This window comes from Manacus candei, unplaced genomic scaffold (assembly GCF_025592945.1).
Source record: "Manacus candei isolate 608988 ecotype Guabito, Panama unplaced genomic scaffold, ASM2559294v1 h1tg000088l, whole genome shotgun sequence".
NCBI classification, from domain to species: Eukaryota; Metazoa; Chordata; class Aves; order Passeriformes; family Pipridae; genus Manacus; species Manacus candei.
Window position 1 is genome coordinate 490,654 of NW_026138136.1, and position 23,719 is coordinate 514,372.

The following is a 23,719-nucleotide window of genomic DNA, read 5'->3' on the forward strand; positions in this document are numbered from 1 at the left end:
TCCCGGCGGGTCACGGCCGCCGAGCCCCGCCAAGCTGCGACCGCGGGACGGCGCCCGAGGAGCTGCCTTTCACCACCCTCTGCAGGTGCGAACGGCAGCCTGCCGTGCCGATAAGGAGCACCCTTCCCTCTCCTGCCCGGTGTCCCACCAGGCCAGCCGCTGGTCGGGAGGTTACCCTCGCAGCCCACCCCGCCCTCGATTATCCAGGCAGGCGGGAGCGCCTGGAGGCGCCCGCGCGCGTTTGCTACTGTTCCCGCGCAGCGCCGTGAGGTGATCCCGGCAGAGGCGGCTCCAGGAGCCTCCCTGCCTCGGCTGCTTCCTCACGGCTCCTCAAAACCCCCGGCCGTCGCAGGAGCCCCTCGCCGTGCCTTGGGAGAGCTCTCCCGCGGGCCTTGGAGAGAGGCTTCCCTGTGACAGCGCCCTGCCTCGCTGCCGGGTGGGCTGAGGGCTCAGGGAGCAGCGCCTTCTTCTCCTCTCGGTCAGGCTCTGTCCCCCGCCCAGCACCCTGTTTCCCCTCAGTTTTCTCTGAGGTAAAACATGTTTCTTTAGCTCTGGTCTCGGATGTGTTTGATGGCTTTGTATGTCGGTCCAATACGGGTTCCCCCCATCCCCATGTCACGTCCACACACAACTTGGGTGCCTCAACAGCAGTAGTCTCGTGGATACGCTCCGACGTGATTACAGGCTGGGTTGGATTGGGTTTGGTTTGGGCTTTTTTGTGGCATAGGATTTACCCAGCATGACCTGTCGCCTTTCCTCATAGCTGGTGCTTACAGATGTTCTGTACTCTGTGTGTGTGTGTGCAGGACAGCTTCACTGTACCCCACCAACACCTTCAGGCCCTGCCTCTACTTCTTTACCATCAGCCTGACAGTAAGAGTAGCCACTGTCTCTCAGATTGGTAGTATTCTCAGCTTTAATAAGGAAGCTCTTCATCTTCCAGGTTGTTACTGAAAATTGCAAATATCACTGCCCAGCCCTGAGATTTACCTGCCTTTTCTGACAGAAAAACAGCAATAGTCATTCTCTGACTTATGTTCTGTTCAGCTTAGTAGGAACTCAGTGATGGTTTCAAGTTCATGTGTTGTGATTATTGGCATCTAAAGGTGTAATTTCTCCCACACACATAAAGTTCTCTTACTTGTACAGAAGGCAATTGGGTTTATTTCCTGTGATTTATAACTGGTAGTTCTTTCTTAACTGGTAGTTCTGTGTTAACTGGTACTCCTCTGTTTATCCTCTCCCCTGATGGGAGAAGCCTTTTGCAAGCACTCTGTCCCATTAGCTTTTAAGACGTCTGGGAAGATTTAACTTACGCATTACACAGCGAGTGATTCCCGCAGGGGAGTTGGCCTCAAACAACAAGCAGGGCACTGTAGCATTGCAGCATGTGTTTTATAGCATTGCTGCCACAAAAATCCCCAATAAACATTATGAAAGCAGAGGACTTGGGCTTTCTTCTCTGGATTTGCAAAAAGACAAGATTTTTTTCTCATTTGTTTAAAATGGTCCTTTCCCTTGAGCTGTAGCTTTCGGAATTCCCTGATGAAGTGATAGTCTTGGCTGGCATCTTAAAAAAATCTTCTTTTCATGCTTGTTGAAAAAACTTGAAATGTGTTTTCCTATAAGGGTAAGAAACAAGGAAACATGCTATTTTCTTTTAAATTACAGTTATAAAACATTAATCTTGTGATTTTTCTAGGATATGACTAAGGTTAATTTGTTCAATGTGTTACAGTGTAAGCAAAGCAAAATCAGAACAGTGGAATTATCTTTGACGTTGGTCCTCAAAATATATTTCCAGTTCATAATTTTTTATCATGCTTTTCAAAATAGCTTTTCAAGGGAATATCTGGTGATTTCATAAAATTTAGAATCAAAATATTTATTGCTGTCTTCACTGCAATGATGAGACCATTTTCCAAAAGTGTTTAAGGGTTTGGAGAGGGAAGAACTATTAAAACATCTTTTTCTGGTGTGCAGTGTTTGTTCCTGGCTTTTCATGACAAGCAGACTTTCTACCTGTTTGTCTTTCGTTGAAACACTTTGATTGAGAAAGGTGCTATTGTTAAAAGGTGTCTTTTTATTCAAATACTGAAATATTAGATTATTTTTTTATCTTGAATATTACATTACACTGAGCTCAGCCTGTGCTGCAATACATAGAAGCACACAACAGGTGTCCAGCAAGACAGGTAAGAGCTATAACTTCATATTATTCCTACTGACATGAAATTTGTTTGTACTGTATCAAAGGATCACATTCTCAGTCTGAACTTCTGGTTCCTTTTGGTGCTTTCTAAGAGGTTCCAAAAATGACAAACATGTACATGCATGTACTCTGTATGCTTTTGTCCTTGCCTCTAGTCTGATTATTTTGGCTTTTGTAAATAATGATTTTTTTCAAGTACGATGCACTACATATAACAAAAGGATATTGAGCTGTTTTAGTCGACTAAATTTTTGTATTTCCTACCTGCTCTTAATCAGAAGGTAATTGATTATTCATTTACTTAATGCCATATACTTGTAAAGTTCTGTAAACAAATATTCGCCTTATAAAAATGAATTAATTTTTTATTTTAAGACCCAGGCGCTGCCTTGGGGCAATCAACTATATACCATGAATAAAACCAGGCACCAGTCTCTCTTCTTTGTCAGTCTACCAGAGCTGCAAAAACTCTGTGCTGCTACAGTAACACTGAGTTCTCAGATACCGGAAGCTGAGACAAGGAGTACACAGATAAAAACTTGCAGGTAAAGAATTTTGTGGGCTATTATTTTCAGAAGCTGTTGGTGGTTGCTATTCAAATATTTTATTAGAAGTACTAGAATTAACTGTAATAAAATCAGCAAAATTCTTATCAGCGGCAAGCCGTACAAAATTATTTAACGTAGAGTTTTTTTCTTGGGCAGGGGCCTTGCTAAGTGTTGGGGAGAAAAAACAAATTTCCATTAGGTTTTAAATTTCATCAGCTAAAACTAATAGGGACCACATACATCAGATTAATAAATGGTTAATCTGCGTTCACCTGCAAAAATGGAATGCTTTATGTGGGTTGAGACTCAGTGAAAAGAATATTTGGAAAGCAGAAGTATTCTCCCTAACATTCACCATGCATTATGTCATTCCCTTTAATAGAAAAGAGGAGAAATGAGAAATTCTGCCGAAAGTAATGCTTTTGGAGTGTTCTGTTTATGTGCCCAATGCCTGTAGTCTTTGTCTTAGACCACTGTGGGTCTTCTAGAGCAAGTAACTCGGACTAATCCGATTTATTATACTGAACCACTGGAAACTGATTAAGAGTGGAAAGTATTATATTTGCAGAAGGTGAGGAAAATAAATTTAAGCTGAGAAAATCAAGTGAGTAAAACTATTTTTTAATTTTTTTCTCTCTTTTTTTTTTTATAGACAGTTATTATTCCTGTATCAAGAGATCCTTTCTGCACCTGTTATTGGAACACTGAATCAAATTTCAGTTGTAATGGCGGTCAGTATCACTGCGTAAATAAGTATCTGTAGTTACATGCTGCTGCAGATGTGCAGAATGCACCTCACTCAAAAGAGAGAAGCCACAGTATGCTTTATTGAGGTAAAATAATAATTTGACAGCGTTCGATGAGTTTGATGGAATTTAGCAAAGTTTTAACAGGGGCTTGACAAGGTTCGGTAAGTTTGATGCCAAGGTTTGCCTCAATAATTACTACATGGAAGAAACATACAAAGGAAAATTGTGTTAGAATGACTCAGAGGGAGACTAGAGGTGCAAGGAATAACATGTCCTCCAGTTGAGTCATAGGTTCAGAGTGGACCCCCTTGCTTTCTGAACTCCTTTTTGGAGCCTAGGTGTGGCTGGATCCAGTCTTAGTCTTGGACTTGATCAACTGTTCAGTGGAATTATCCATATAATGTTTATAGTATCTGAGTAGCTGCATGGATTGGTAATGCTTCATAGTATTCATTCAGCATGCTATCAGTCACTTACTGCAGATCACAGGTAAGGGATCTCCTGGCCTTGAGTAAGGAAGGATCTCTTAGTCTCAGGTATGAAATCTCAAAACCTGAGAGGGGTCCCTGCTCAAGGGGAGAGTCACCTGCCATGCATGCTAGCTGTTGTATAGGCTGGCATTCAGGGAGAGCTCAAATTGAGTCCATCCTGACCTTATTATTAAAAGGATGAAGGAGTTGGCTCTTAGTCAATAGTATAGATAAGACAAATGTCTTTGATTTAGTGCTGATATCTTGTTCTGTACTTTGGTTATCGTGTACTTTTGGGTTTCGAAAACACCTTTTGAAATATTTTTCAAGACACCTTCACTCCCCTGTACATGAGCCAGGGACTTTCCAGCTTGCAAGTTCATCCCAAAGACGTGAGACCTGTTGCTTCTTGATCAGCCTGAACCAAACTACAGCTAGGGGTCAATAGTATTCTTATACATAGATGTATGTTTCTCTAAGAAGTGTTTTGTTTGAGGATCAGGGATAAGTAAAAATATTTCATTTAAAGGAAACTTTTATTTTTGTGCATTAGTGATGTAGAGAACACCTTAAGTCCTCTACTCTTTTGACTGAAATGACCTTTTTGGATTGTGAACCTTTTTGTGGAATGGAATGGACTCAACTGGTAAGATGCCACCGAATTTGCAAGAAGAGGAGCAGAGTTCCGCAATTGTGTTTTGGGCAGACTTGTCCTTGTTTGTTAATGTATCTTCAGCTGGAAATGAGACTACACTATGACAGATGCCTGAACTAATTTTAGTTATCTCCTTTAAAATACAGGATAAAATGTTTGCTTAACTATTCCGGAGCATGTTTCTCAGAGGCAAAGTCACTGTTGTACCAGAATTTAATTTACGATTTGGTAAAACACCTCTTAATTCCAGACACTTGGTTTATTTTTTTTTTAATTGTTATTTTTAGATACCGTTTTACAACTCAGGAATATGTCAAGCCTATGTAGAGAGACAAGGAGCTACTGTAAGTGCTGAAATATAACAGTTCTTGAGTCTGTTACACTTGCCTGCAATTGCTGTTGCCAGAAATGAGTATTTTTCATAGGCCATGCAATTTGAACTGAAACCAAGTTTCAGGGTGAAAAAATCTGCCCCATAGACAAAATGCGTTTTATGAGTCTGGGTATAGTAAGTATACTTTGTCAGAGTCAAAAGTTTTTCGCAGTTCTTGAACAACTTCCCTAGATTTCTCAATTGCAATTCTCAGTTTCTCCCCTGATCCTGCATAGAGGCATTGGCAACATGCCCTTTGGGCCAGAGCCTTTGGCTCTCCTACTGATCATTCCCTCCACCAGTGCCCCATATATTCCCCAGCAGGGGATGTCCAGGGAGCTGAACTGTCTACCCATTCACCTTTGGGTTTACTCAGCCTGTACAGGAAAACAAAGCAAAAGCACAGAGAAAAAATGGAAACCCTGAGCTTAACAGCTGATATATTTTTAGAGCATTATGTGTATAATTTACTGCAACATCTGTGGGGTTTATGAATGTATGTGTGGATGCACTAGAAGTGCTGAGTCAAAAGACTGATTGTAATCAAAGCCAGTAGCTCTCATAATTCATTGGAACAGCCAGCTGGGTGTATTTTTCTTTGTTCCAAGAAGTGCAAATGCTTATCTGGATTAATAAGACATATACTGTTTGAATATGCTTATCTCACAAAACTGCTTTATGTTGATATATGCAGCTAACCTGTCATTGTTAGATTTTCCCACACCAGCAGATAAGAAGCATGAAGTATAGTTAATAACCAAGATCTGCAAGTAGTTCCTTGCAGGGTCTCACTAGAAACATCCCTCTGGAGATGTATTAGTTAAGTCTTTTTAAGCCATTATAATTCGTTTCTTGACCAACTCTTGAGCAATGCTAATGGTCAAGAGAAAGCTCTGCAGGACAGACAGGCAAGTGGTGCTGCTGGGTGAGCAAAGCTACGTTTATCTGTTGTGATTGCAAGAAAATGTCTCTGGTCTTGAGTTTGACAGCAGAGGTAATGTCAGGTTTGGATGTTGTGCCTATTGTCTGGAAAGAGTTGCATATCTAGTAAAGTACTCCAGATAGTTCAACTGATCTTTTCCCCAAGTCTATTTTCAGCCCTGTGAAAATATTACAGGAGCTGTAGCGCACCTTACTTTGACGCATGAAATCTAAATGCCTACATCAAATATTGTTATTATACTTTCCTCCTACAGCTAAGTAGATTATGTGTGACATACACTAGGATTTGACTCCAAGGTGCAGTAACAGTATATTTGCTTAAATTTTGACTGAGGCTTTTGAAAAAATCTGTTAAATTATTAATAATGTATGTTTCTTTTTTACACTTTTGTTATTAGCTGGAAGGACCACAAACAGTTACTCCAGCCATCCTTCAAACCTGTCTCTCCTATACTCTTACAGCCAGACTTGCACCCAACTGGAACAAGGCTGGCCATCTCTTGGTGCAAGGTATTTGGCTGACCTGGGTCACAGATCAAGCATTTAGTTTCCAGTTTTTTATTGTTGCATTTATTGTCCATAATTTAATTTCCGTAATTATTTCATTCATTATAATAAATTGTTTTGTTCCTTTGACTTTTTTTCTTCAATTGCATCTTTATTGTTCCTTTGTCTAAGTTCAATGATTCATGTTAATAAATGGAATGGACATGAATGGACATACCATTCACTTTTTCATCTTCTTCCTTATTTTTTTAATAGATAAAATAATTATTTGATGATTGCAATGTACCAGATTAATAATTTCCAAACCAAATATTGTTGGACAGTGAATGTCTTCCAAAAATTGGACCTGTTTTTCAGATTCGTGCTTTCAGCAGTGGCATGTGTTCTTCAGATGCTGTGGTGTGCTGGTAATAAGTAGAGCAATTGTATACATAATTTCAAATGTACACTGAGAAAAGTGTATACGGTGTTATCTTATTCCCAGCCACAATAATAACAGTATCCTATTCTCAGTATCTTCAAAATATATGGCTCTCAAAATGAAATCAACTGATTCAGGAGTAGCAGCTAGAAGTAGAGGGCTAGATGGTAGCTGATACAAAGCTGATTGCAATAAAGGCATCGACCAACAGCAACGTGACCTTGATACATGCAGCTTGTCTAATCCTTTATGTTGCTAAAGCTGGGCAAAACATATTTGGTAGAATACATAGTAATACTATACAGATTTGCTTTTGATCCTGAGAAGTGAATTAACTGTTAGTCAATTAAAAAAAGTTCTATGTTCCTAAGTCACTTAAAAATAGTTGCTTCTTATTAGGAGGAAAAAGCAGTGTATAAATTGCTGTCCACTAATATGCTTTTACACATCTTTCTTTTTTATGTAAGATGTTCATGAATCAGTGAAAAGTTAATTGATAGAGCGAGTTTTCTCTCCTTAAAAGGAACACACCTTTCAGCATTCCTGGTGCACACAAACAAAGCTGTGTGATTCCTATTTTTTTTTTCCCACAAAGACTTCAAACATACAGTTTAGAAAATAATGCCTATCTATTTTATTTGTTAAGGAAAAGACTTTCTATCTCATTCAGGAAGGCAAAATGCTGTTGGTAAGTACAAATTCTGTTAATGGTAAACTTGAGAGAGCAAGGTATAATTAAGTACTTTCCTACTGCCACAGTCTTGTCATTTGTGTCTTTGATTTTCATTTTGAAATCACTTCTGTCAAAATACGCTTGATGGCAGATGATGCTCTGACTGTAATAGCTGTCAGCTCAGCTGAACCTTTGAAAAATTGCCCAGAAAAAAGGTAATTTTAATGCTATTAATCTACAGCCATAGATTGAAATTTGCCCATTTAAAGTTATGATTATTGCAAATAAATACACTTACCCCAGATGATGAGTCTTGCAAGTGATGTGAAAGTTTTGTAATAATAGATAGGAAAATGAGCTATAGTGACTGTCAGTATGTACTATGTTTGCTGTTCACAAAAGTGAAGTCACAAAGCATGGTGTTTAGCTACTGCAAAAATTACTAAGTAATATTTTGATTCCTGTATAAAAGTTTACGGCTACATTTGGGGATATTGGAGCCTAAATTTGTAAGAGGGATGTATATTGATGAACTCAAAGCTGGGTGAAAGTTATGGAGGTGTGCCCATAAATGCATGCCTTGTTCATATAGTCTTTCCTATTGAAAGATAAGAATATGAGGCATCCAGTTGCACATCCAGCCTTGAGTTTCTAGGGAGATGTATTGTGCAACGGTAATTCATTATTATTTTTACTTTCATAGTTAAATGCTCTTGGTTTTAATTTCCATGCTGAGAAAGTCTAGCCTTTTGATTTTCAAATGCAACATTTTGACTAACAATTACCTTAAATAAATACCTGGGTTAGCTTTCTGCCTAACAGATGAACTGTAATTCAAAACAAGGCTTTGTGCTTTTTTTAATTTTAGTTGTAGACCTCAATGTGTCAGAGAGACAGCTCTGCATCAGTGTGGAGGCTTGCTCTATTCGTTTGCCACCCCCTGAGGTATAAACCGGTTATATTTTCTATGACTGTGTTTGTCTTATTAATCTCCATCTTCTGTTAGGTGACTTCTAATTAGCACGACAGGGATAGAAGTGCTTATTTCTGATTGCACTGAGGCATTAATCATAGTCATTGACTACCTGCACCTGTTATAAGAGCATAACATCCATATCATATCTATATTGATACATTCTAGCAAACATTATAAAATTGAGATTCTATAAGAGACCTTTCAAAAATGGAAACAGAATATAGTAGTGGAGTGTTTTGTAATTCTAGATTTCCTTCTGGCAGTGTTTTCTAGAAAGCATTTAGTCTCACTGTAATACATAGACAGTTTTTGAGTAACAACATTGAAACTACAGGTGAGTTGTCAGCACCATGTTTAAAGTCCCTGTATATGATTATGTATATGATTATTACGGAATCTGTTTCATATTCTTGGCAGCCTCCAAAGTACTGGAGCAACTGGGACCATGCTGCTTGTAAGCATAATGAACAAATTGTTTAAGAAATCATGGCTGAGGTTGAAAACTTACCATCCATTGTGACAGCCATGTCACCGTTGGTGCATATGTCCATGTAGGGTCATATTTGTCAGGCTTGCCAGTTTCTTCTAAAATTCTTTCTTAGAATAGAAGAACAGGATTTCTTCTAAGATGTGCTTGGGACAGCACAAACATTAAAGCCATCTATAGGAATCCAATTCCCAAACGACACAGACCAGTGATGGACGTGATCATGATGTGGCTTCATTATCAGTTTGATCCTTTCAATACCTTTCTAAAACAGAAATGTCCAGATTTTCCTGTCAGTGAATAAATGCAAACCCTGGTAGACCATAGAAAGATAAAATATTTCTCAAATCTCAGTCTTTGATTGTCCCATAGAGTCAAATATTGACATTGTGAAAATGTGTGGTGTTTTTTGATTTCTCAGAGGACGAAACTGCATGTCCCATTAATTCTGTCGCTTGGATATTTGCACGTGAATAGGCAAAGTGACATACACAGTTACTAGAATGTCAAACATGAGTTTCTGATCTGCCTTTTAAAAACTGTGCATGGAAGTAAGACAGCTCTCAGTTTGAGAAATTCCTGTACTCTTACTTATTAAAGCATCTCAAATAAAGTTTAAATATCACTGTTTTAAATAAACTTTAAACCTTGTACTTGTATAGCTTATGGAAGTGTGAGCTCTAAAATAAGATAATGTGCAGTTTGATAACAGGAATATCTTCTAAAATAATCAGTCTGTGAGAGCTGATAAAAGAAAAATTTTTGAAAATTTTAGTTTTGGATGACTGTAGAAATATTTCAAAAGAACTTTTTCTTTTTTTCTTTTTTAAGCTGGGAGATTTCGATATTTCAGAAAACACTGTAAAGCAGTTTGACAGCAATGAAAATGCAGTTATTCACCAACATTCCATATTAAGTAACTGGTGCTATGTTTTGCCAAGGTAGGAATCTGTTTACATTTCTGCAGAAATCAACACTTCCTGGAATGCTTGCCCTAAAAACTGTGAACTTGATACTACTGATAAGAACACTTCTGTTTTGCGGTCAGGAATCTATTTTTTTCTTTTATTATCTAAATGTTATGGAAAATGAGAAAAATTAACCAATGAGTCATAAATTACACATTTAAGTATTATTTCAATTTTGTGCTACCTCTGTGGTATGCAAAAGCATCATTTTTTCTCAAATATAATTTTAGCAGAAAGTGTCAGTTTAAAGAAAAAATATTTCCATCCTTACCACAAACTATCTTTATTTTTACCTATGCTTTTTCATCATAAAATTATGAGAAGCAATGATATATTTGCTTTTTTTCTCTATTCACTGGTAGTATTACGGGCAAGATAAATTAGACTTGTAGATGCCAAGTTCTTTTCCACACTTCAGGAAGTATTGCTATTGTTATGTCATAAGCTTATGAGCTAAATGTCCTCAAAACAAAAATAATCTGTAAATACTTTCAATGCCAAATTATTTTTTTTTCCAAAAGACCAGTATATCTTTGGCTGGATTTTTTGGCCCTCATTCTAAGCATCCCTTCTTTACCTGTGCACAGCATGAAAATGGGTCAGATCATAAACATCAGCCATATAATTCCTCCAGAATCTCCTTTCCGTTCATATAAAGAATTTCAGGTGCACTGGAAGAGTTTGGTAAGAAACATATACAGTTTTCATTTTTCGCTTCCTTCTTTGTGCCTATTGAGTTTGTATTTGTAATACACATTTGTGTTTGGTTTTTTGCAGTATGGTTATATTCTTCCTGAGGATCTTGAAGAGACAAAAATATACTTGAGTGTTTACTTCAAACCAATAGGGGAAAGGTTCTTCACGTATCCTTTCAGAGTATATTTGTTACATTTCCTCTACTACATTTCTAGCAAAGCTCTGCTTTTCATTTTTGAGTGCACCACATTTTCTTCTTCGTAGTTTTATAGAAGCCAGTAGAGAATTGTTTCACTAGACAAATTGAAACAAAATATTTAGTCAAGTCTCTGTTCTGGTGTTGAATAACAGTCAAATAGAGCCATTTATTTCACGGCTTCTGTAAACATGATAATGCCACTCTAAATGGTGATGTAAAAGAAAGAGTTAAATTCTTGTAAAAACATGGCCAACAAATATTTGTTTTAAAGAGAATTTTCCTGCCAGGAAAGACTGGACTAAGGATTACTTCTACTGAGTAATCTTTACTACTGTAGGTTAGTATGGTATAGTCATGCTGAAGTCCTGTAACTTTATAAGCTTCAGTCCTGCAAGAAACTAAATGCTTTTTTTCACCTTTTTAAAAAAGCTTTAGGCCTATTCATGCTTTCTTCTCTACAAAGATGATTAGTAATTATAGAAACATAAAGAAACTTGTTGTGTATTGCTTAACACTTATTCAGGTATCCTTTAAGTTGCGTTCGTAGCCAGCCAGTGCAGTATTTCCCTAGAACAGATGCAGAAAGTGTAGTGAACTCTTTTGTTTCTGACATGAAGAGCAATCTTTCACAACTGTGTGGATTTCCAGTGAAGATGACAAGTAAAGCACTTTATGGTACACAAGAACTCTCCAGGGCTCTGGTGGGTGTAAGGCTTTTTTATAAACATATTGATGCTTTTTCATGGTATGAAGTGGTCTTTATCATAATCAGAGCACAGTAAGAGCATATAACTGTGCTTTTCACAACAAATAACTATCAATCCTGTAACGTTTAATTAAATGTGGAAGGAAAAATTACATTGTTATTCGCCATTGTTATGTTATTATTCATATCACAAATACATTAAAAAATTGGACTTGGTGTTATCAGTATTTGCAATTCTATAGATGCTTTTTAACAGTTGGATATCCAGAACTTTCTCAACTCTCTTCCATAACAATAATAACAATATTGTTATTATTACTACTGCTGTTACTATTATTACTATTACGAGGGCATGTAGTGACAGAACAATGAGGAATGGCTTTAAACTTACAGAGGGTAAATCTAGATTAGATATTAGAAAGAAATTCTTTACTGTGAGGGTGGTGAGACAGTGGCACAGGTTGCCCAGAGAAGTTGTGGATGCCCCATCCCTGCAAGTGTTCAAGGCAAGGTTGGATAGGGATTTGACCAACCCAGTCTAGTGAAAGGTGTCCCTGCCCATGGAAGGGGAGCTGGAACTAGATGACCTATTAGGTCCCTTCCAACTCAAAACATTAATAACAATAACAATAGCAATAATAAGTGCATAACATATCTAATATGTAATTATATATAATATATAATATGTAATATACATTAATTATTGTTATTAATATAGCAATATTCATTTTTAAAAAGAAAGTTCTGTGAACTTAAGCATTTAAAACCAAGCTGTAAGATTTGCTCCATGTCTGGTGATGGAAAGGAGGTAAGTAATCAAAACTCCTTTAATTTGAGATTGTGACAAAGGCTGAGACTCAAATTTCTTCGGTAGTAGTGAAAGAAATGAAGTAATTAATTCTGAACAAAGAATAGTGACAGAAGTTGCAGAGTTTCTAAAATGCTATAATCCTCTTTCAGAAAGCAGTTCCTGTTTATGTGTCTTCAGTGATCAAAGCCAGAATGGCTCCTCTGTGTCATCTGCATTTTTTATAGACATCCAAACTGTCTTTTGCTCAGAATACAGATGCTTTTAGAAGTCTTAAGAGACAAGGAGCCCTGCCAATCAAACCCTGTGCAGACCACCTCAAAAGGGGTAGACATTATCCAGTTGGAAAGCACTAAACCAAGATAATGACTGTAATTTAAATTTAAGTGTTTCCTTCTGATAAATACGACATTCCAGCATAGTTTATAAACAAAGAACCGGAGGAGATGAAAAAAAAAACCCTTAATTTATAGTGACAACTAAATGTTGTTTAAAAATATAGTCTTTCTGATTCAAAACAGGAAAATGTATGCTTATATCTTGTGATATGTATTAGGTTGATATCGTGATGCATTGTGTGGCACTATCAGGCTTTTTAAATCCAGTTCATTCAGTTTAACAACTCTTGTTTTATTGCAGGAAATAAAATCTAAGCATATGAAATTGGATGGTGAGATGGTTTGTGTAGTATCTCTAACGCAGGCTCCTCCAAGGAATCCGACTTTGCCTAGACTTCCTTCCCCGTGCAGTACGGAAAACAGCCACTGGATGGAGCGTTTGCTCAAAGAGCCGGGAACACGCAGTTTTTCGAGTAGCAGCGAGGGCGCAGGAGAGGTTAGCACTGAAGCAACAGAGAAATCAATGAATAATAAGCAAATACCAGGAGTACCGGAGTTACCAGTTGCGAAATCTTTAGGAATACCCGTAAACTCAGCCTTTGAACTCCCTCCCCCAAAAGTCAGCAAAATTATACCAATTTTCAAAGGAAAGTTGATGCAAATGAACGGGAAGGCCACAAATCAAATGGATAGGAAGAAAAGGGAAAATGCTGAAAGACCAATAAAAGTTATGGGTGTTTCATCTTCTGTGCTGACTGTGCACAAGTCCAGCATAACTCAGGTTTTCAAACAAGATCAAAATTTGCCAGTCAAAAATCCTACTGACAGCAGCATATTTCAGGTGATGAAAACAAAAACACACACAAAACATGGTACACCCATATTTCGATGGAAAACAGAGTCTGGGGGACAAATTACTAACTCTGATTTTTCTGAAAACTCAACTTCAGGTGGGAATTCAAGTGAAGTCAACCACAAAAAGACAAATTCTTCTTTCTTTCTTAAGAATGTTGGGCCAGTGCTTCAGAAATCCAACACCAGTCTGAGTCTGAATGCATATGAATCTCCTATTTCCAGTGCAAGAAGGGGAAAAAAGTTTGCAAGTCAAAATACCCTGCAAGTTCTTCAGGAACAACTCCAGTCAGAGGAAGTGCGCTCGCAGATTTGTAAATTAGACAATGAAATTACAAATTCCGGTTTATCACTGCAACAAACAAAGAGATCAAATAAAGGAGTGGGGTTAAATATTCATGAAGCTGTCTTCAAAGGTATAGTTTGCATTGCCAGAAGTGAAGAATCTAAGGACTATATCGCTAAGACAACCAGTCATCATTCCAAATCTAATTTTGAACAGGTACAGTAAATAACAGGGCTCATTCTTACTGCTTCTCACAAATTCAGTATATTCAAAAACAACGTTAAGCAATAAAGAGCATGACTTTCATCATGTTCTGCCATCATTCTCAGTATGGTTTTCTAAAATTCTACTAACTTAATGTTTTCAGCCACTGCTGGTTTTTTTCTGAAAGGGAAAATGATTTACTGTGTTACGTGAGACACACGCTTCTATTATGTGGGACTTTTAAGGTGGGATAAATTTTTTTTCTTTGTTTAAGACAGTTTATCAGTTTATCAAGATCTGTGTGAGGTTAACATGGTAAAATTGTTTGGTGTTCAGTCTGTCTTCAAATGAAATCATAATAATGGAGTAATTCCTTCCTCTCAAACTTCAGTTGTGTAATGCTGACAGCAGTTGTGTGTAAGGCATTGTGCCATTAGACAGACGTGGAAGTTTTGCAAACAGAAGTTTAATTACAGTTTCACAAAAAGCACAGGTTGCAACAGGAAAAAATCCTGCTGGACATAAGGAAAAAAATTTTCAGAGTGAGAGTGGTCAAGTACTAGAACAAGTTGCACAGAGGTGTTTTTGAGGTTGTTAGTTTTTCAGGTTCTCAGACCTTGACTGAATAGGCCCAAAGCAAGGTGATCTATTTTTGAAGTTAGCTCTGTTTTGAGTAAAAGTTATGATTACATGACAGTCAGAGGTACTTTACAACCTATTTTTTCTGTGATTCTCTCTGCATTTCAATAAAATAAATAGCTGAGCTGATTGCAGTACAGTTTTAATGAGGATGATATCCCATGTATTGGGCACATGGATGAAATGTCCTGTGCTTATCACTTTTTTCGTCCATAACGTAATTTGGTAGGTCATCTCAACTTCATGTTATGAGGGCACCTTTTGAAAACATAGGTAATTTTAACAACTAGAAAACTTGTTCAAAATTTTGTGCATTTTTTTTTTTTTTGCTAATGAAGATATAAACTTGTATACTTCAGATGATTACAGGGAACAAGTATCTGACATGTGAAACACTGACCTCAGAACTGACTTCATCAGTCAAGGAGAACAATATGGAAGAATCTGTAAAGAAAGGTTGTGCCAGAAGAAGACAGGTAAAAGCCCCACACACATACACCCCTTGATCCAGTCCAGAAGGACCTAATTTCAGCATGTTCCAGGTAAAACAGGCAAACTAAGAAATCTTTTTGAGCTGGTTCTGAATAAAACAAACCATAACCAGGATAAAGCTAACATTAACCATTGGTTATGTTACTTCAGGCCTTCATTTAAAATGTTTGTTTCCAGAAAAAGACATTACTAAAATGTTTAATGATGTTACTGTTTCTGAAGCAGATCTGATTCTACAGAAAACATAATACCATATAGTGCTAATATAACTATGGGCATTGTCAGTGGCTCTGTAAGTATCTCATCTGAAGGGCTTGATTTCAGCAACATTCTGTAGAAACTACTTTTTGTTCTGTTAAGCTTTTAAAGCCCAGTACAAGACAATTCTGGAAGTTTTAACTGTAATTAAGAGAGCACACTCTGTGCTTTCAGTGCAGTTCCGAAAAGGGCGGTACAGCAACCCCAGGGGCCTGCTGCAGGAACACAGTCATACCCTGGAGCTCAAGCTACAGCAGGGAAGAGAGGAGTTGGTGTGGGAAGCGCCAGCCCAGCTGCTCTGAGCTGGCCCCATCCAGCTGCAGCTGGGAAAGGCCCTTCCACAGGGCCACAACTGAGTCACTAGTTACAGGCCCAGCACTACAGTGCTACAGCAGTAGAGTCAGTCTCACAAAGAGAAGAAAAGCAGCAACTAAAAATAACTGTGGTCATAAGAATAGCAACCCCAGGGGTCTGAGTACTGAAGGGAAACTTCCACCACAATACAAAGGACAGTGCTCCTTCCCCATTCCACCAATACTGCCAGACCAGTTACAAGTTCTCTGCTTATCTGGTCTGCCCAAGTTGCAGAGGTAGTTCCATGCTCACAAGCCCTACTCTGAGTCATTCCCAGTGGCAGGCAAAGGACTTCAGCACTGTCCTGTCCTAGTCAGGAGTCAGAAGTGCCCCATGCATTCCTCACTCTCCAGGCAGGCTGTGAGTAGCACAGGTACCTGCCTGAGCCCTGCAAGCTAATTTTGGAAAGTGTCAGGAGACAGCAAGTTCTCACTGCCTCCCTGCCGCAGTCAGTGCAGCACTGCCACTGCTGGACTCAAGTGAGGTGGATGCACAGCTCTAGGGAAATTTCAGCTGGAGTCTCAGGAATAGGAGAGGGATTCGTCTGTTCACTGGGGTAGGGATGGACTCTCTGGTGCTCGTCAGTCTGATTCCTCCTCTCTCCAGATTAAACTACAATGGCACTAACTGGAGACACTGCTAAATACTTCTCTGAAGAGTAAGCCTTAGTCATTATTTCTCAAGTTTGGACAACCAAGTTGGTTTTGAAAGTCATGGTTGCCAGCATGTAAAAGGGTATTTTCCCAGTAGCTCTGGTCTTAATTATTTAACTACTTTAAATTATATTTATATTGAAGAATAAAACCTTTTATTAATTACTTTGCATTCAACTAAACATTTCATGAGAAACAACTTTTTCAGTTGAACTGTTAGCTTAATATTACTGCTTTGTTTGCTTTACTGGTTTTTGCCTCTTTTTTTTGTTTGATTTTGAGCAGAAAGAAGAAGGTTATTCAAAGTTAAGAACAGTCAAAAGAAGTAAGCCTTCTACTTAGGATGTTCTGGAGTACTGAAAGAAAACTCTGGGTATGCTTACTACAAATTTTAAATATTTTTCTTTTATTAAAATAATATCACATGTCTGTAATAGTTCCTACTCTTTTGGATGATATCAGCTGTCTACAAAGGAATCACTTTACTAAAGAAATGGCTTCTAGAGCAAAATAATGAGGCAACAGAAGCTAAGTTTCATTGGGCACTAACAAATAAAGTTTTGCCTTTTTTTTTTGTGAAACAAGCAACGTTAAAAAAAGGGATTTTGTACTTACTAGTACTTAGCATTTGGATTAAATTTATTTGTATTGGCTTATTTTCTCTCAGACTAAAATAAACATGGTTTTTGTACTTTGATGTTTCATTTGAATCTGAGCTGCAGTTAAAACCATAAACCATGCACGTGAAGCTATGTGTATCATTTGATATCGTTTCATGAAATGGAGTGTCTAAATGCTTTTGTGGTGCTGAGATCTAATCAAAGGACAAAACTGTCTGTCATACAAACTGAATAAATATAGTTTTGTGATGAGATATTTCAACCTACATCATGAGTGGTTGTTGATTGTAGTCTTGCAAGATAGCACAAGCTTGACCTTTGGATGTTCCTTTGAGTATTAAGGACATACATAGCATAAGAGTCGCACCAGTTTTAATGCCCTAACGCCTATCGCAAGTTATCAGTAGTAAAACATGCAGGAAGGAGTAGCCTGTACAGTAACTGTTTCAGAGATAAATAGAAGTATATTTATTCAGAAGAAAATATTGATGTAAGCAAGATGGTCACACAGACGCAACTGCACAAAAATGTACGTTATACAAAGCAAATAGAAAAACAGAGCAATAAAGAAGCAAAATATAACCTGTGCATCTTTTAATCTGGCTTTTGTCTTCAACATATGTCCTTCCTTTCTTTACGTGAATGTATTTCTTCCAGTGAACATATATATCAGTTGTCTTCTTTTCCTAGAGAAAGTACATTGTATGGATGGAAACTTTCCATCTATGACCATCATACTTCAGTGTTCAGCATATTCTACTCCTGGGTCTTATATTTCACCTCTTCTGCTTCAAGCCAGGTGGTTCAGGCATGGTCCTTCTTCAGAGGTGATATGTTTTAGTGATCAGCATAGATATCTGTAGGTCCAAAGTCTGTGACTTTCACTGAGGACTGATGAACAGAAATGATGTCTCTGCAAATGGTCTGAACTTTACTTTTTTTTGCTCTGATTTTTTTTTTTTTATTTATGAGTTAAATGCTGCAGGGTCAAGTTGATATGGTAGGTGATGCTTAAACCCTTAAGAGGAAACAGTGTCTTCTCTAAAGGGTTTAAAATATGATTTTTAAAAATTCCTCTGACAGGAGTTCTTCATTGGTGTTGATTTAAAAAGAAAACTAGAGCTAAAATAACTTCTGCTGTTGGGTGGATACCTACATATTTGATTCTGAAAAGCTTTGCTCTGAATTCCTCTACTATGTATTGCTGCACATTCTCAGAGTGCATGTTTTCATTTGAACACTCGAGAATTACTTGTAAGTTTTCAAATTTATTGTGTACTAAGATTTATGGGTGAGAAGGCCTTACAATGGAATTCCATGATGTAGTCAGCAGAAAGGACTTGGTTCTATAATTCATGACAACAAAATTATTTTTACTATTATCTTGCAGCAAGGGTCAGTTTTTGTGACTGATGTGCCAGGTTGCATAGCCTCATGACTTATCCAGGAAATCACAGCATAATCCTAATTTTCTTTTTTTTATTTTGCTGGAATGTGTTAATAAAGCAATGTGAGAGAAGTACTTAACATTTTAAGAAGCTGAATGTTTAATTCTAATACTAAATCATCCTCATTCATTCTGGTTTTACCCATATAAAGACAATCCCCTACTCTCTGGGGACCGACTCAGACTTTTCTTTGGCATAAAAGGAAGTAGCCAGATATTAAGAATATTTAGGGGCCTGGACTATGCTGGGTACATTGTTTTTTTCCAAGGCCATGCAGATTGGGCCACTGGAACCTCTAAGGCTGTTGAAGTGTTCAGGCTATGGAGTGGGGGCAGGGTGTCTGCTGCTGGCTGAGTTCTGTAGAGTCTGTTGGGTAAGTTGTCTAGATTTTCATTGAATTTAATAGGAGTTTTGACATTTAACACATATGTAGAGTGGTACAGGTAGGTGGTCTAAATCTGGAGCTCAAACGCACCACAGGAGTAAGACTTGAATAGTAATGCAGTGTGAATAAAGACCTGCATGAAAACAGAGCTTGCAGAAAAGGTTTATAGATTCTTTTTAAGCTGTTTTATATTTGCAGTCAGATTTTTTAAAAAGTCTCCATGCTTACCCCTTTATTCATGAAAGTCATCCTATCATTTTCAAGGCCAAAAACTACTGTGAAAGGGAAGTTTGGCTTCTAAAACCAATCATAAGAGCAGAGCTTCCAAATGACAGTATAAATGAGTACAGAAAGATTTTTTTAGAAGAAGGATTTGCATCATCACAAATGTTGATGCAAGAACAGACATATATATCACTGAAGGTTCCAAGCCCTTTTCCACTGATCTGCAATTCTTCCTGTTGTTCTGCTCCTTCTATTGTAGTGAGATACTGACCTTTGGTTTTCATTGCCAAATTTAGCAAATGAGAAGATGCAAATTCGTCACAGATAATAGTAATAATAGTAGCATTTCACCTGAAAATATTTGCTGCCATTACCGGAAGAATATTGTATGAACACAAGATGAAGGCAGGAGATCCACACAACTGGAATTACAGAAAAATTCGCAGTAGTTCTGGCCTGAGAACTGTTGCACTGTTTCTTCTACAAGGTGTATTCCCCAAGGCAACATTTAGGAATTTATCTTATATTTTGAAGGGCACTATACAAACATTTCAACAAAGCCATCTTTCAAACGCGTTCTTGATGTGAAAGAGTAGGCTAAAATAATCCCTTTTGTACATAGCGAAAATATTTGGGGTTTCATTGAAACAAGATTCTGAAAATGCTCAGTCTTTTGATGAAAAAACAATTTCTTCTATGATGGGGGAAAATTTCCTAATCAAATCTAGTAGCAGAAATAACCTTTAGACTGTTTTCATTAGTAGGTTGTTGGTACCTAAGTACCTGACACATAGTTCAAAAAAATAGGTGCAATCATAACATTATTTCTGTTATCCTATCCATTTTTCATTACTGCAGGATTTTTCCAGGTTAGAGGTAATCTCATTTACTATGTGGTTGACCATTTATAAGTGCTAAATAACAGTTTCTTAAGATTCTGTCTCTTCCTTTCTTAGAGAGTTAAGAATGTAGTTTGGCTACCTGATCTCAGCTGGTGAGCTGTGGTTAAGAAGATGTGAATAGACTTCTTCAATTTAAGTTTCTTCTTCTGACTGTAATATTTTGAGGGATTTAAATTTAAAAACTCAGACCTAAGAGGAAGGATAAAGCTGTGCATGGTACCATAGATTTGTCAAGAAGAGAATCCTCTTTTGTTCTGTATTAAAAATGCATGCATTTAATGTGGATGCCCTAAATCCAGACTTTGTAAGCAGAATGCAAATACGAATGTGGAACTACAGAAACTTTTTATTCCCTGCATATTAACCATACAATTCTGAGTTGTCTTTTGGTTTCTTCTATGCTCTAAACTTTTTCTATGTTTTTCTTCATTCAGGTTTCCAAGAGGGCATACTTGAGGATCTTCAAGCTTTGTGTATTTAGCTCTGTTTGTCATTGGTACCTGTTTCTTCATGAAAAACTGAGTGTTAAATACAGTTAAGTGAATCCTTGTATCAGCAACATCTCCAGACAGTTCAGGTTAATAAGATTCTAATGAACTTAAAAATTTAGCTAAATTGTTTAGTTTTTGAATCACATTATATCTGTCCTAGTACCTGCTTACACAGTTAATTATTCTTTCAAGTTATTTTGATGTTTCAAGTCTGATTTGTAAAGATATAATATCTAATTCTTTCCTATAATGTCTGGACCACTTTGTTTCATCAGTAAAACATTCTTAAATAAGTTTGCCTTGTCAAGTCAAATGCTTAGAAAATAAAAAATAATTTTATTCTTAGGGGAATGATCTGAAGGCCAGGTTTGATTAAAGCTTCATTAATTCTTATTGTAATTTTTGACAAATTTTCAGAAATGAAACTGCTCTGTAAAAGACTTGTTTTAGGTTTAATTGACAAGCTATTCTTCAGGAGTTTATGCAGAATATGTAGTTGCTCTTTGGTTAATTTTATCACCATAAGTGTATCTTCAATGACCTACTCAAAGGTGCAGTTACAAATATAAACATATATATGGTTGTTGCCCCATAATCACTGTTTTAAAGTGAACCTTATTACTTTACCTGGAACATAAGAATTCAATGTCACCCTAGCTCCTAAACTCAAGCATTATAGAACTGAAGTTTAACACTTGTTTTAGATATACATTTGCAAATCTTTTTTTCCTAAAGCAACTGATACAGTAGAACTTTATGTGCTTTATGAAAATTTTTAATGTTTATATTGCCACATCTGTATTTTTATTTGCCTCATTTTTCAAAGCAGGATTTTGCCCTACTACTATGACAACTTTTGGTTTGTTTTGTTGTGGAGTTTTTTTGAGTGGTGACTGCTAACATAGCTTAAATTTCATGGTGCAAGTGTTTAAAAGGAAGTGGGCACTTCAACAATATGTCATTTTCTCATACATAATATAAAAACATACAAGCCAAGACAAATATCACAAAACTTTCAGCAATATGCAAGAAATCAAATTATATTTACATTCTATCCGGAAATTTGTATACAAAGCTAATTTTCAAATTCTGTGGATTAGTTACTCTTTTATAGATTTACCCTTATGTAATTGATCCTTTACTTGTCCTACAACATGGTAAAGCCTGTAGAGCAGTTGCACTTCTACCATGCTATATAAATTAGTGCTTTACCTAATCTGTTTCCTGTTGTTGCTGTTAAGATGCTGCTGGTTGCCAACATTTGCCTTGTATTATCACAGAAGTAATTTTGTGCTATTCTTGCATTTTCAAATGTTTACATTGTTTTGTATCTGTTATAATACTCAAAATACAGAGTATTTAAAATAAATATTTAAAATAAACTATTGAATTACCCGTGCGTGCTAAATTGGCAGCTACTTCCTAGTCTAAACCGTAGGGGAGAACCCTGCTATTTCACCCACCCACCCACTCCTTGTAAACACGTGGGAAGGTGTTGATAGTGAGTAGAACTGTGCTGGGTGCCAGAGTGGTGCCGATGGAAATGACACCAATGAGGAAGAAGGATGAGCGCTGTGACTGCCTTGGGAGGATTTGGGGATGCTGAAGGGACCTTCACTGCTGCCCTACCCTTCACTGTTTACATGGAGGGGTTGTAAGAGCTCACCCCACTTTCTGCTTTTAATCAGTTCTTACTAACAGGGCAGAATATCCTCACTTCTGGCAGGTATATGAACGTGCCAAAGGAACCCTCAACAACTAGGACCACCTGGAGCCCCCACATGTGATGTCTGCTGGCTTGATTTCTCAAGATTTAAGAAACAGACTCCTCCACCCACCCCAAAATATATAAACGTACATTAGGAAGAAGTGAAAATGTAAAAGGTTAAAACAATCCCCAGGTGTGAGATGCTGGTAAAGAGATCAACTGGAAGAAGCTATCACCTGCCCTTTGACATCTGCTGGGTTTTACAGTGTTTTATAGCTTTTCCATCAGTTTTCAAATCATCTGATTCTATATCTAAGTCAATTCAGATCTATATTCACAAGAGCTTTCTTTGGCCACTGTATTGGAGGATTTGTCGAGTTGAAGTATTCGTAATGATTTCACAATATTTAGTAAATATGCATTTCCAGAGATATTTTCATAAGTTGACTGTTCTTATCCTCTCTCATCTTCACAGATGTAAGCCAGAGGGACTTTTTATGTGCTTTAAATTGGCATATGCACAAGTGCTCTGTCAAATATGAACTTAGAAGCTTGCAAATTGTTTTATAGGTGCTTATAACTGCAGAGAAGCTTGTTGTTTAGCTCCTTTGGTGCCAGAGTCATACCAGCTTGTGGTTCAAACCAGATGGTTTAAAAATAGTCTGATCAAGACCCCTGAAAGTACCATGTTCACTATATCACAAAGGAATTAAGTAAATATGTCAATCTAAGGCCCTCGGGCTGCATGGTTTTTTTGCATCGATATGCTCATCATATCTTCCCTGAATTGAAGAAATGTGGCATCTCCTGTGCTAGTTCAGGAAAACATCACATCCCTTAAAATGACAGTGTGCTGTCTCTTTGCAAAACTGTGTGGTTCTGCTGGCCCGTGGACAGCACAGAGCAGCAGCTCAACCTCTCACCTAAAAATTTGCAGCCAGGATGAGCAAGTATGTTTTCCCTGGGATCTGTGCAGAACTTGATGCAAACTCTGAACAGCTTAATCCCCCCAGGGTAGCATTAGAATCTGGGACAAGGCAGTCCAACTTTGCTGGAAAATATGTGAAAATTGTTCCCAAAGAGCTTACAGATCCACCAGGAACACACGTAGCTTCTTGCAACAATTTTTTTATTGTTCAAAACCGTGACAACAAATTTCTTATTTAACCCAATATGTAAAGGGATTCAAGCTTGTTCAAGCAAGAGCAGTTCAAAAGTACTGAAGACTAATACTTCTGATCTTCTTGCAGGAAGCTTTTTGTCTGGGATTAAATAATTGCTTTTAAGAACAGAAAGTTTCGTTCCAGTGAGAGAACAGCCAAATATGTGTGTGTATATATATATATATACATATATATATATATATTTACACACGTATTTATGTGTATTAGCGCATGTGTGTGAATACACACATCCATACATATAGCTGTGCTTCATTACAGATTTTTTAAAAATATGGTGCGGGTGTGTAATG

At 37.4% G+C, this 23,719-nt stretch overlaps 1 protein-coding gene across 7 annotated transcripts; it reads left to right on the forward strand.

The window, feature by feature from the left end:
• Positions 1-256: 256 nt before the first annotated feature.
• CUNH18orf63 (chromosome unknown C18orf63 homolog) lies at positions 257-21,946 on the forward strand. Of its 7 annotated transcripts, none has more exons than XM_051812714.1 (15): positions 258-530; positions 2,588-2,757; positions 3,413-3,491; positions 4,922-4,978; positions 6,348-6,459; positions 7,524-7,565; positions 8,419-8,495; positions 9,845-9,954; positions 10,569-10,665; positions 10,759-10,844; positions 11,400-11,577; positions 13,030-14,082; positions 15,069-15,185; positions 16,420-16,471; positions 20,481-20,528. In XM_051812714.1, exons 2-14 carry the CDS (start codon positions 2,624-2,626, stop codon positions 16,438-16,440), a joined length of 2,163 nt encoding a protein of 720 aa, XP_051668674.1. In that variant the 5' UTR covers positions 258-530; positions 2,588-2,623; the 3' UTR covers positions 16,441-16,471; positions 20,481-20,528. The 7 variants fall into 7 exon arrangements, with proteins under 7 accessions (XP_051668677.1, XP_051668676.1, XP_051668674.1 ...); XM_051812712.1 differs by lacking the exon at positions 16,420-16,471 and adding an exon at positions 16,752-16,839 and having other exon boundaries at positions 259-530; positions 20,481-20,604; XM_051812711.1 differs by lacking the exon at positions 16,420-16,471 and having other exon boundaries at positions 259-530; positions 20,481-21,946.
• Positions 21,947-23,719: the final 1,773 nt, after the last annotated feature.